General features: G+C 42.6%; 1 protein-coding gene across 1 annotated transcript in view; it reads right to left on the bottom strand.

Moving 5' to 3' along the window:
- The window catches only part of ADGRA1 (adhesion G protein-coupled receptor A1), a 1405372-nt gene that overhangs the window by 141697 nt on the left and 1248706 nt on the right, over positions 1 to 14969 (bottom strand). The window contains exon 17 of the mRNA XM_063962017.1: positions 208 to 353. Within this exon, the coding sequence (XP_063818087.1) occupies positions 208 to 353 (146 nt within the window). The remainder of the gene's footprint in view (positions 1 to 207; positions 354 to 14969) is intronic.

Raw genomic sequence — 14969 nt, 5'->3', positions numbered from 1 at the left:
AGAAAATTAATCCTATAATTTCACAATGACTGACGTTGGGATTTTAAACCAGGGTCTCCAGCAGGTCAGTGTTGTTGTGATTACTGCCGGCGTTCAACACTGAGTTATTCCTTTCTGTATCTAATCTAGCAAGTCCAGGACAAGAGTTAAGTGTCGGCAAAAGAAAAATCAAAATGACATGTACACTGTACGAAATTATTCATATACCTGAGCATTGGCTGCTTTGGGAATGGAGGCTGGTCACCACTCTGGTTTTGCTGAGGTTTTCTTGTAACTTGCTTGTAAATATTCCTAGCAGTCACACCAATCCACAATACTGTGCACAGACTGGAGTAATGCAAGACAATGCCAACCTACAGCGAAGGGAAGGAAACATGATAATTAGACAAACAATACTGCTAAATCTCTGTAACATTTCAGAGTTCCAGGTCATAATAGATTTAGCTAAATAATAATAATAATAATAATAATAATAATAATAATAATATTGCTATTTGTAAAGCTTTTTTCTCCCAATAGGAATCAAAGAGCTTTAAATTTGCATTTTAACAGCACAATATACTATATAAATGTAAGTATTACAAGCGTTTGGGCATTTGGGTTGTATTTCCTGATTTTATAGAAACTAAAGGGATAGTAATAAAGTGTGTGAGCAAACATGTAAGTCTTGAGTCTGTTTTTGAAGGTTTCTAGAGTTGAGGCCTCTGGAACTGTGTAAGGAAACAAGTTCCAAAGAGTCAGAGCCACAAAGTTAAAAGTTCAACCACCAAATGAATTAAGGGCGATTGTATGTACTGCCAATAGCATTGCAATGCAGAATCCTACTAACCTAAGGTACTCTGTGGGCTCCTATGGTCCTCCTCTATGTTTTTTTGATACATGGAAGAAAGGTGTTAGGGTGAAATTGAAAGAGTGCCACCCTAACAGGACATAAGGTTGCTGGACCTGGAGTATACACTAGGCTTGAGGAAACATCAGCTATGTAGAATTATGACTTAGGGCGTCATTCAGATCTGATTGCTGCTGTGCGTTTTCGCACAGTGGGCAATCAGGTGCTAAAATGTGCATACGTATGCACCGCAATGTGCACGCGCATCAGACAACAACAAAGGGCACCGCTGGACAGTGGCGGGTTGGTGCAAAAAATCAGTTGCACGGGCGTTCGAAAGGTAATTGACAGGAGGAAGCCGTTTATGGGTGGTAATTGACCATTTATTGGGAGTGTCCGGAAAAACGCAGGCGTTCCCAATCGTTTTCAGGGAGGCTGCGCAGAGACTGCACAAACTGGATTTTAGTAGCTTGGCATACACATAGCATCGCGAATATACACTCCCCCTGTAGGCGGCAACTATCTGAACGCAGGACACCAAAAATCGCAGCTCAGCGATCAGAAATGAATGTCCCCCTTAGAAAATAGCCTAATAGTACACTCTTCTAGAAAAGTGAGATGGCCGGTTAAACAACGGGAATCCAGAAATGGCCCACTCCATATCTCAGAGCTTAGCTACAGTAGGCTTATTATATTACTAACACTGACCAATGTACTAGACATATTTCTTTTTATTTTCATATTGTGCAAAACAAATTGTGACTCTAATCCCATCTACTTTAAATGACAAATGATGCAGAATAACTGAACTATATAAGTGGTGATTACTGTAAAGCAAGTATACACTATGCTTCCAAATATATTCATCAATGCAATATGTGGCTACACATGAAGATTAAGAATGAGGTTTGTTTTACGGCCATAGCCAACGTCCTCCTCTCTGATCAAGCTACTATTAGCCTGGAAGTTCAATTAGTATCCCTACTTATATGTTCTAACAACCGGCGTTTCCCAGATTATCTAGCTTCCGTTGAAAATTTCAAGTGTCACCTTCTTCAGTCTTTTCAAAATTATATACAGGATAACAATGTCCATAGCCAGAATATCAACCTTCTTTGTCAAGCCTCCAAACCGGTCCAGAAGGGCCTTTTATTGTCATATGTAGCTTCCAAAAAGAAATAATTTCAACAAAGATTATCTAATGCCACTCATGAAGGCACAAAGACATACTCAAAATTATTATCTGTCCCCTCTGGTGATAATAGGATATTGTACAAAAATGCTAAGGCTGTCTATGACTGAACAAGCGCAAATGCGTTTGACTTTCCAGAACAACAAATACCTTGGGTGTGGTAATCGCCCGGTGAAATTATTGGTTAATTTGGTACGATCTTCTGTTGCAGCTAAACATCTCCTCAAAACAGATGGCTCCAGGACTAACCACGACTCATCTAGACCAAATGAATGAGGCCTTTTTAGAATTTTTTGAATCTCTACATGGCATCTCCTGACCATTGGTACAGGGCATAGAACTTTTAAGTCAGGCAGGTTTTACACCCCTTACTGCAGAGGACACGGGGACTCTCATTTCCCCAATCACAGGAATGGAAATAGAAGCGGCTATTAAATCATTGCTAAATGGTAAAACACCTGGCCCTGATGGTCTATCTTCTGCTTATTTTAAAAACTTCTTTCTACCCATGTGCTTCCTCACCATTCCACATTATTTAATTGCATTCTTACTGGCAACCATACCCCCCTTAGATTTCAATACTGGTCGATTAATAGTACTTCCTAAACCTAACAAAGACACCACTTTAGTTTCTTTTTATAGACAAGTCTCTCTCTTAAAGCAGGATTTTGGCCACCCGTCGCCGGTTAATTTTGCCAAAACTATTACACCCAGCACAAACATGTTTTTATTAGAAACTGCCATTCAGTGCATAATGTTTGTACGCTTTTGGCGGCCATGTTTAAAATGCATCATTCACTGGAGAAAGGGAATATAGCTGTGACGCAGATAAAGCATTGACAGAGTCTCTTGGGACCACTTAACTAGAATCCTCCAGTATCAGGAATTTTGCCCGGAGTTTATACATGTATTTCATACTTTGTATGAAACCCCGGTGGCATTCTTGACTATTAACGCATATAACATGTTATATTCACTTATCACTGGGCACGAGACAGGGCTGACCACTTTCTCCGCTTATGTTTAACCTGACCCTTGATCCCCTCTTTGAACACTTTGTTAAAGAAACTAGATGGCAAGTCATCAAACTAAATCACTCAGAACTAAAAATTTCGAATTCGCTAATAATAATAAGATTTTAAACCTACCGGTAAATCTTTTTCTCGTAGTCTGTAGAGGATGCTGGGGACTCCGTAAGGACCATGGGGATAGACGGGCTCCGCAGGAGACATGGGCACTCCAAGAAAGACTTTAGGTCTGGGTGTGCACTGGCTCCTCCCTCTATGCCCCCCCTCCAGACCTCAGTTAGAGAAACTGTGCCCAGAGGAGACGGACAGTACGAGGAAAGGATTTTTGTTAATCCAAGGGCAAGATTCATACCAGCCACACCAATTACACCGTATAACTTGTGATATACTACCCAGTTAACAGTAGGAAAACAACATAGCATCAGTCCAAGACCGATGAAAATTATAACATAACCCTTATGTAAGCAAAACTATATACAAGTCTTGCAGGAGTAGTCCGCACTTGGGACGGGCGCCCAGCATCCTCTACGGACTACGAGAAAAAGATTTACCGGTAGGTTTAAAATCTTATTTTCTCTTACGTCCTAGAGGATGCTGGGGACTCCGTGAGGACCATGGGGATTATTTCAAAGCTCCAAAAACGGGCGGGAGAGTGCGGATGACTCTGCAGCACCGATTGAGCAAACAGGAGGTCCTCCTCAGCCAGGGTATCAAACTTATAAAACCTTGCAAGGTGTTTGAACCCGACCAAGAAACCACTCGGCCCAGCTGTAAAGCCGAGACCCCTCGGGCAGCCGCCCAAGAAGAGCCCACCTTCCTAGTGGAATGGGCCTTGACCAATTTAGATAACGGCAATCCAGTCGTTTCACGCTCGCTGAATCGTGTTACAGATCCAGTAAGCAATAGTCTGCTTTGAAGCAGGAGCGCCAACCTTGTTGGCTGCATACAGGACAAACAGTGCTTCTGTTTTTTCTGACTCTAGCCGTTCTGGCTACGTAAGTTTTCAAAACCCTGACTACATCAAGGGACTCGGAATCCTCCAAGTCACGCGTAGCCACAGGCACCACAATAGGTTGGTTCATATGAAAAGATGACACCACCTTAGGCAAGAATTGAGGACGGTTCCGCAATTCCGCTCTATCCGTATGGAAAAAAAAAAACCCAGATAGGGGCTTTTATGAGACAAAGCCGCCAATCCCGACACTCGCCTAGCCGAAGCCAAGGCTAACAACATGACCACCTTTCAAGTGAGATATTTTCACTCCACCATTTTAAGTGGTTCAAAACAGTGCGCCTTAAGGAAACTCAACACCACATTAAGGTCCCAAGGCGCCACCGGAGGTACAAAAGGAGGCTGAATATGCAGCACTCCCTTCACAAAAGTCTGTACTTCTGGGAGAGAAGCCAATTCTTTTTGAAACAAATTGGATAAGGCCGAAATCTGAACCTTAATGGAGCCTAATTCTTGGCCCAAATTCACTACAGTTTATAGGAAGTGAAGGAAAACGGCCCAGATGGAATTCTTCTGTAGGAGTATTCCTGGCCTCACACCAAGAAACATATTTTCGCCATATACGGTGATAATGTTTAGTTGTCACGTCTTTCCTAGCCTTTATCAGCGTAGGAATGACCTCATCCAGAATGCCCTATTCCGCTAGGATCCGGCGTTCAACTGCCATGCCGTCAAACGCAGCCGCGGTAAGTCTAGGAACAGACCGGGCCCCTGTTGTAACAGGTCCTGTCTTAGAGGAAGATGCCACTGATCTTCTGTGAGCATTCTCCTGCAGATCCGGATATCAGGCCCTTCGTGGCCAATCTGGAACAATGAGAATTGTCTGCACTCCTCTTTTTCTTATTATTCTCAACACCTTTGGGATGAGAGGAAGAGGAGGAAACACATAGACCGACTGGAACACCCACGGTTTCACTAGGGCGTCCATAGCCACCGTCTGAGGGTCTATTGACCTGGCGCAATATCTTTTCAGCTTTTTGTTGAGGCGGGACGTCCTCATGTCTATTTGGGGCAGTCCCTACTGACTTGCAATCTGTGTGAAGACTTCCTGATTAAGTCCCCACTCCTGGATGCAGGTCGTGTCTGCTGAGGAAGTCTACTTCTTAGTTGTCCACTCCTGGAATTAACACTGCTGACAGTGCGCTTACATGATTTTTCGCCCAGCGAAGAATCCTGGTGGCTTCTTGCCACTCTGCTCCTTGTGCCGCCCTGGCGGTTTACATGAGCCACTGCGGTGATGTTGTCTGATTGGATCAGTACTGGTAAGTCGCGAAGCAAGGTCTCCGCTTGACGAAGGGCGTTGTATATGGCCCTCAGCTCCAGGACGTTGATGTGAAGACAAGTCTCTTGATTTGACCCAAGACCCTGGAAGTTTTTCTCCTGTGTGACTGCTCCCCAACCTCGGAGGCTTGCGTCCGTGGTCACCAGAATCCAGTCCTGAATGCCGAACCTGCGGCCCCCTAGAAGGTGAGCACCCTCACAGGAGAGATACCCTGGCCCTGGGGGACAGGGCGATCAACTGATGAATCTGTAGATGTGATTCGGACCACTTGCCAGTAGGTCCCATTGGAAGGCTTTGTATGACGCCACCATATTTTCCAGGACTCGAGTGCAGTAATGCACTGACATCTGCTTTGGCTTCAATAGGGTCCTGACCAGAGTCATGAGTTCCTGAGCCTTTTCTATCTGCAGATAAACCCTTTTCTGGACCGTATCCAGAATCATGCCCAAGAAAGTCAGACCAGTTGTAGGAATCAACTGCGACTTCTGGATATTGAGAAAACAGCTGTGTTGCTGTAACACCTTCAGTGAAAGTGATACTAATTGCGACATCCTGCTTGCGCAGGAGCACCATCATTTCCGCCATTACCTTGGTGAAAATCCTCGGTGGAAAACCCTGGTAATGACAACCTGTACCGCAAATCTTAGGTACGCCTGATGAGGTGGATATATGGGAACATGAAGGTATGCATCCTTTATGTCCAGGGATACCATAAAATCTCCCCCTTTCTAGGCTGGCGATGACCGCTCTGAGCGATTGCACCTTGAACTTGAACCTTTTCAAGTATAGGTTCAAGGATTTTAAATGTAAAATGGGTCTGACCGAACTGTCCGGTTTCGGGACTACTAACAGGGTTGATTTACTACCCCTTCTCATGTAGAAGTAGGGGAACATTGACCACCACCTGTTGATGATACACTTTGTGAATTGCATTTAACAGTCGCTCCCTTTCTGGGGGAGAAGCTGTTAAGGCCGATTTTAGAAACCGGCGAGGAGACACTTGTTCGAACTCCAGCTTGTAACCCTGGGAAATAATTTCTATCGCCCCGGGATCCACCTGTGAGTGAACCCAGATGTGGCTGGCCAGTCGAAGATGTGCCCCCCCCTGTGGCGGACTCCCTCAGTGGATTTCCCACATCACGCTGTGGATTTTATAGAGGCCGGGGAGGACTTCTGCTCCTGGGAACTAGCTGTGGTTGGCAGCTTGTTTTCCCTGACCTTACCTCTGGCAAGAAAAGACTATCTTCGTACTCTCTTGTTTTTATATAACCGAAAGGACCGCATGTGTTAATGTGGTGCTTTCTTAGGCTGTGAGGAAATACATGGCAAAAATTTATTCAGTTGCCGTAGTTGTGGAGACCAGGTCCGAGAGACCTTCCCCAACCAATTCCTCACCCTTGTTAGGTAAAACCTCCATATGCCTTCTGTCCATTGCCGGGTCCATAGGACTCGTCTAGCAGAAATTGACATAGCGGTGATTTCTAGAACTCAGTAGGCCAATGTCTCTTTGAGCATTTCCCATATATCTTTAATATGACCCAGGGTCTATAAACCGGTATCCTTATCCAGGGTATTAATTTCCGTCGATAAGGTACCTATCCTTGCTGCTACAGCGCTACAAACCCAAGCCGGCACTAACGCCGGGTTGAGTAAGGTACTAGATTGTGTAAATGGACTTCCAGGTAGCCTGCTGTCTGTGATCAGCAGGATCCCTGAGGGTAGCCAAAATGGTAGCGCTACCTTTTTTGGATAAGCGTGTCCAAGCTTTTTTCCCTGTTGGGGAAGATTCTTACCGTATCCTGTCCTTAGTCGGGAAAGGATACGCCCTAAGAATCCATTTTTGGGAATCTGCAGTTTCTCTTCTGGAGATTTCCAAGCCTTTTCAATAACTTGTTCATGAGATGGGGGAAAGTTTACCTCAGGTTTCTTTACCCTATACATGTGTACCCTCGTGTCAGGGACAGGGGGTTTGATAAGCAAATCATCTTTTATTACAATAATCATATATTGAATACTTTTAGCCAATTTTGGCTGTAACTTTGCATCATCGTAGTCGACACTGGAGTCAGAATCCGTGTCGGTATCTGTGACTATTATTTGGGATAGTGGGCGCTTTTGCGACCCTGAAGGCCCCTGCGACATAGGGACAGACATGGGTTGACTCCCTGGCTGTTCCTTCTCATCTTTTGTGCAATAAATTTACATTAGCACTTAAAACATTCCACATATCCATCCAGTCAGGTGTCGGCGTTGTCGACGGAGACACCACATTCATTTGTTCCCCCTCCTCCCTAGGAGAGCCTTTTACCTCAGACATGTCGACAAATGCGTACCGACACACCACACACTCAGGGAATCCTCTTATCTGAAGACAGTTCCACCACAAGGCCCTTTGGAGAGACAGAGAGAGAGTATGCCAGCACACACCCCAGCGCTATATGACCCAGGAAAAAAAACACAATAAACATATGTTTACCCACTAGCGCTGTGTATAAATGTATATATGCGCCTAATTATGTGCCCCCCCCTCTTCTTTAAAACCCTCTTTAACCGTGGTATAAGCAGGGGAAAGTCCGGGGAGCTTCCTCTCAGCTGTGCTATGGAGAAAATGGCGCTGGTGAGTGCTGAGGGAGAAGCCCCGCCCCCTCGGCGGCGGGCTTCTGTCCCGCTCAAATATACTGAAAACTGGCGGGAGCTCTTATATATATATACAGTGGCCAGCTGTATATATACTATTTTTGCCAGAAAAGAGGTTTATATGCTGCCCAGGGTGCCCCCCCTGCGCCCTGCACCCTTACAGTGACTGCCGTGTGAGGGGTACGGGAGCAATGGCGCACAGCTTCACCGCTGTGCGTTACCTCAGTGAAGATCATGAAATCTTCTGCCGCCTCTGAAGTCTTCCTTTTCTTCTCATACTCACCCGGCTTCTATCTTCCGGCTCTGTGAGGAGGACGGCGGCGCGTCTCTGGGAAGAACTCCAGGGTGAGACCTGTGTTCTGACTCCCTCTGGAGCTAATGGTGTCCAGTAGCCTAAGAAGCAGAGCCTTGAAACTCACATAGTAGGTCTGCTTCTCTCCCCTCAGTCCCTCGATGCAGGGAGTCTGTTGCCAGCAGGCTCCCTGAAAATAAAAAACCTAACAAATATACTTTCTGTCAGAAAGCTCAGGAGAGCTCTCTGAAAAGCACCCAGTCTCCACTAGGCACAGTACCAAACTGAGGTCTGGAGAGGGGGCATAGAGGGAGGAGCCAGTGCACACCCAGACCTAAAGTCTTTCTTGGAGTGCCCATGTCTCCTGCCGTCTATCCCCATGGTCCTTACGGAGTCCCCAGCATCCTCTAGGACGTAAGAGAAATATTATTGTATTTTAGGAACCCACACCCGGCAATACCACATCTGATTTCTTTCCTAGACATTTTTGAATCGATATCCAAAATTCGAAATAAACTACTCCAAAATGGAAGCTTTTGCCTCCTTTTTGTCTTTAAAATTGGGATGGGTAAACTCGTTTCCATTTAAATTGGCTCCTGATGACTGTTTTACTTACTTAGGTATTAAAATTCCTAACCACCCTTCAAAATTATACACCTTAAATTATACCCCTCTTTTTGTTAAAAACGTTTTCTGATTTTACCACTGTAAATGGGCTCATCTTTATCTTATATTGGCTGATGTCACCTTTACAAAATGATTTGCTTTCCACAGTTTTTATGTGTGTTACAAATGCTTCCTATCATCCCACCTAAATGTGCCTTAATGCAATTACACAAAGCACTAACTAATTTATCTGGGGCCTCGAAAGCACCTGAGAATTTCTTTATTCAAATTACAGCAGTCAGTATACCGACATCGACATCCTGAGCGGTGGAATGCCGGAAGGGGGCAGAGCGCAACAAAGCTCCTTGTGGGCCCGCTGTGCTCGCCACAGGTTCTATTCTCCCTCTATGGGTGTCATAGACACCCATAGAGGGGGAATCACCTACCTTGCCAGTGGTGGTATGGTGCCCCAGTCGGGATCCCGGCGTCGGAACTGTGACAGCAGTATCCTGACGAGCGGTATTCTGACCGCATACCGGCAATTGTACCCTACTAATCAAACTAGCGGCTGCCACCAAGAAAACTATATTATCCCAATGGATATCCCCCCAGCCCTGTCCCTATTTCTTTGTTATACGGTTTTCATTTTTGTTCTCCATGGACTGGGCAAATACTTCATCACAAAATTAGGAGACTTTTTTTTTGAGACATAGCTTCCATATATTCATACTTTATCAGTTACTGTAAAAGATGCATTAAGGAAATGTTTTCATCTCTCTTCCTGGTATAATTGGAAAATACTCACTTCTGACATTCCTTTTTTAGGGGGAGATGTACTAAGCAGAGATAAGATTGGAAAAATGAGCCAGTGGAGAAGTTGCCCATGGCAACCAATCAGCTGCTCTGTATAATTTTATAGTATGCAAAATATAAATGTTATTCAATGCTGATTGGTAGCCATGGACAACTTCTCCACTCTTATCACTGTTTAGTACATCTCCCCCTAAGACTTAAACACATCATCTTATTTGTGATATTTGTTGTCCTTCCATGTATTTTATCTCTGTACAAACATTGTCAAAGACATGTAGATGTATTATAATATACAATACATAATATAATTTTTGCTTCTGGAGATTTTTTATTGCCATGTTCAAATAAAAAAAATTCTGTACATCATTGCCTTTTCTTATTGGTGTTGAATTTACTGTAACTTTTAGTCTCTCAGTGTATTATTGATACTGTTTATAAACCTGGAAATAAAACTTCTGTTAAAAAAAAATGTCTGTCAAAACTGAAAATAACATTACAGTATAATCATGAAATCTACCAAAGTCGTTACTAGACAAAAACTAAAATTTTAACTGTTCAATGATGACACAGTCACACAGCCCATTCAAACTGTAAATCTACCCCAAGAGTATATGTCCTCCTTTATGCCTAGTACCTGAAGAAAATCTGTTTTTTTAATGATGCTTTTTATAGAATGCAAATTTTGGGGTTTCCTTTACCAATCTCATACATATGACCCATTGCCATATTTCTTATGTGACAAGTATTTTTGAATACCTATTGATTATACATATTGTATACTACACATTATTAGAAAGTTATATACTACATTGACTATATAATTTATGCATTCTAACATTTCTAAGATTCATTAGTGATCATAGAATAGAAGTCTTTGCAAACCAATTGCATGGAGACTACATTATCCACTACAGCTATATAGGTAAGCACATTAGGTGTAAACACAAGCAAGGCCATAGGGAGCCACGCCGGGCCCCGGTAAAGGAGGCGTGGCTTAAAAAAGGGGACGTGATGATGCCCTTTACTATTAAAATATTTAAATAATACAATTGCGGGGCCGCGCAATTTTCACACATGGGAGAAGGGGGGGTGGCGTGGGGGAGGGCACCCACTTCCTACCTTACTTTATCAGGAAGCGGGTCCCTCCACTCTGGCCAGTGCCATCTTCCCGGTGATATTTCAGAAGATGACGCAAGCCACTAGAGAGTAAAGACTCTGGCACAGGTATATTCCCAAAGAGATCACCGGGAAGATGGCGCTGCCGATGCCCGCAACAGCACAGGTATAAGAGGGGGGTTGTCGGACACCCCCCTCGTGGCCAAGTGATTTGTACCCCGCCCTCCCCCACACCCTCTTGGCACCACTGTGCACAAGTTGTTCTCCTCATCACCTCCTGGTCATACAATACTATATACTGTATCTGCAGTTTTACATATGAGTTGTTTTGCCTGGATATCTGTTTATTGCATGGAAATTGCTGTAATTGGATCAATAAAGTAGCACACATTTAAGTAAGTGCTCGGGAGACTATATTCTTAATTGGACTTGAGAGTGTGTGTGCTTGTGTTCCCCATGTGTCTTCATGCTTGAAGCCTTTTTATTTATTACCAGTTATTTATATAGTGCACACATATTCCAAACTGGTTTACAGAGAATAAGAGTAGTAAAGAGACTAACGAGCAGGGCCCTCCGTACCCTGCTTCCCTCCCTTTACTCCAGTGCACACCCATTCACAGTTATTGGCTCTGATAATGTTGTTCCGCTCTTCTCAGAGCACTGGATATCAGAGTGGTATTGTTTTTAACTGTTAAACAGCTGCCTAAATATTTCACACTTTTAGTAATTCCCTTGTACAATCTTATTGTACCTTTAGCATTTATTTATTTGTGTTTATTTGAACATTTTCCCTGTATGCCGCTATGTACACTTGGTGATGTTATATTAATAAAAAATGATAATAGTAATAATAATGGCTTTATTATTATGATGGTATCCACACCACTGCCGTTCTCATGTATATTTTAATAGAATGTACTTCAGGAAATGGCCAATGGGCAGTGACATCGTAAATTATATACTGGATTATATACTGTAGATAGGGCGTCATTCCGAGTTGTTCGCTCGCTAGCAGTTTTTAGCAGCCGTGCAAACGCTATGCCGCCTCCCACTGGGAGTGTATTTTAGCTTAGCAGAAGTGCGAACGAAAGGATCGCAGAGCGGCTACAAAATTATTTTGTGCAGTTTCAGAGTAGCTTCAGACCTACTCAGCGCTTGCGATCACTTCAGACTATTCAGTTCCTGTTTTAACGTCACGAACACGCCCTGCGTTCGCCCAGCCACGCCTGCGTTTTTCCTGGCACGCCTGCGATTTTCCGGACACTCACTGAAAGCGGTCAGTTGACACCCAGAAATGCCCTCTTCCTGTCAATCACTCTGCGGCCAGCAGTGCGACTGAAAAGCTTCGCTAGACCTTGTGTGAAACTACATTGTTCGTTGTAATAGTACGACGCGCATGCGCATTGCGCCGCATACGCATGCGCAGAAGTGCTGATTTTTTTGCCTGATCGCTGCGCAGCGACCGAAAACAGCTAGCGATCAACTCGGAATGACCCCCCTAGTTTGAAAAGAGAGCTAGCAAACAAGACTATTTAATTTAGGCAACAGGTTTTAAAACTTTACATTTAGCATCTGTGTTAGAAAATGACCCAACACTAATTCATGAAGTATTGTAATGTTGGCAGGGAAGACTACTCCTGTATTGCGCAGTCACTATCATGGGACTCCCATGGTTCTAGTAATTGAGGGATGTGACATTTCAGCCGAGTTACCCATTAATATTGCAGTTCCATTTAATTACCTTGCTGGGTAGAATTTACAAAGTTGGCATTATGCTAAATTCCGAACAAAATCACGAATTTTCAAAATCACGAAGAACAGAAAAGGCGGTTGTCACCCATTTAATTTAGAGGAAAAAAAACAAATTTTCAAGAATGACATTAAAATTAAAAAGGTCTTTAGATAAGGATTTAAATATTAGGAAAAAAATAATATGGGTCACATTATGATTAATTAATTTTTTTCTTTCATGAAACAATTATTCATCAAATAATCTATCCAGGATATGAGTAATTATTATTTTTAAAGAGAACAGACACAACTGTGTTAACTGATTGAATTCCATGCCAGAAACACAATGTTTAATTTCTTCCTAATAACACTGCAAACACAAATTAATATTTAGTGTGATATTCTAAAGGAAAAGGAGATCATGGGGTGATATTCAATTGATGTTTTTTATCGCGCTGATCGCGCCCAGAGAGGCCGGGTTTAGCCGCGTAAAGAAGTTAAACTTGACCAAAGTGCTGGGCGCGAACGCATAAAGTGCTGTTTGGACGCCCAAAAGGGTCACTTTTCACACATTTCAGCTCGCCACCCCATGGGGGTGCGAGCTGTAATGCAGACGCTGGCACTCATCGCGCACAAACAGAGCTACAATTGAATAGCTCTGTTTGGGCGCCATCTACTGAGGAAAGGCTTACTAGGTTAAATATGTATTCCCTTGAAAAAAGGAGATTAAGAGATGACATTATTAATATGTAAAGGGCCATTACAAAGAGTTAGCAGGGGATTTGTTTATTAATAGAACTCTGTATAGGACACGTGGGAACTCGCTGAGGCTAGAGGAGAGAAAATTCCGTACACAACGTAGTAAAGGGTTCTTCACTGTGAGGACAATAAAGATTTGGAACACCCAGCTATAGAAAGTAATAATGGCAGACTCTGTAAATGCATTTAAAAATGGATTGGTCAGATTTCTAGCTGAAAAAAATATCCAAAGCTATAGCATTTAATATATTGACATTAAGTATATGGGAGTGACACGAAATATAGTTGTTAATTGGTATGAAACCATTACTTCAGCTGGTGCATTATAATGTGCACTTCTTAATACAGAATACAGGTTGAACCCGATGGGTATTTTGCCTCTTTTCAACCTCATTAACTATGTTACAGGTTGAGTATCCCATATCCAAATATTCGGAAATACGGAATTTTTTGAGTAGGACTGAGATAGCGAAACCTTTGTTTTACGATGGCTCAATGTACACAAATTTTGTTCAATACACAAAGTTATTAAAAATATTGTATTTAATGACCTTCAGGCTATGTGTATAAGGTGTATATGAAACATAAATGAATTGTGTGAATGTACACATACTTTGTTTAATGCACAAAGTTATTAAAAATATTGCCTAAAATGACCTTCAGGCTGTGTGTATGAGGTGTATATGAAACATAAATGCATTCTGTGCTTAGACTTGGGTCCCATCGCCATGATATCTCATTATGGTATGCAATTATTCCAAAATACGGAAAAATCCGATATCCAAAACACTTCTGGTCCCAAGCATTTTGGATATGGGATACGCAACCTGTACTATGTTACTTACTACGTTACTGGCTGCCGGAGGAAAAACATTTGAATTCTGCCCTTAATGTGTGAATAACATAAAATACACAATTAGTAAATTTTTAACACTTTTCTTCATTCTGCTTTTTGTAATCTACATAAACATATTATTGATTAAATACGTTTTGGAAATAAGGAATTATAGTTTTCACATGAAAGCATGCAATTATTATTAATAATAAATGTTGGAACCCATGATAAATTGCATGGTGACCACTATTCAGACACGTTAGTTGTACAGCTCTATATTACAGGGTCCCAAAATTTACTGAAATGTAGTATTTTTGTTTCTATACAATAATTCCCTAAGGTCTGTCTATGTTAATGTTATTCCACATAGCAGTGCCCTAGTTAGTGTTATGCCCCATAGTAGTGCCCTACTTAATGTTTTGTCCCATAGTAGTGCCTTAGTTAATGCTATGTCCCATAATAGTGCCTTAGTGTTATGCCCCATTGTAGTGCCCTAGTTAGTGCAATGCCCCTTAGTAGTGCCCAAGTTAGTGTTATGCCCATAGTAGTGCCCTGGTTAGTGTTATGCCCCATAGTAGTGTCCTATTTAGTGTTATGGACCATAGTAGTGCCTTAGTTAATGCTATGTCCCATAATAGTGCCTTAGTGTTATGCCCCATTGTGGTGCCCTAGTTAGTGCAATGCCCCTTAGTAGTGCCCAAGTTAGTGTTATGCCCATAGTAGTGCCCTGGTTAGTGTTATGCCCCATAGTAGTGTCCTATTTAGTGTTATGGACCATAGTAGTGCCTTAGTTAATGCTATGTCCCATAATAGTGCCTTAGTGTTATGCCCCATTGT

Source organism: Pseudophryne corroboree, chromosome 3 (assembly GCF_028390025.1).
Source record: "Pseudophryne corroboree isolate aPseCor3 chromosome 3, aPseCor3.hap2, whole genome shotgun sequence".
In the NCBI taxonomy this organism is placed as follows: Eukaryota; Metazoa; Chordata; class Amphibia; order Anura; family Myobatrachidae; genus Pseudophryne; species Pseudophryne corroboree.
This window is presented reverse-complemented; position numbering and strand designations above follow the sequence as displayed.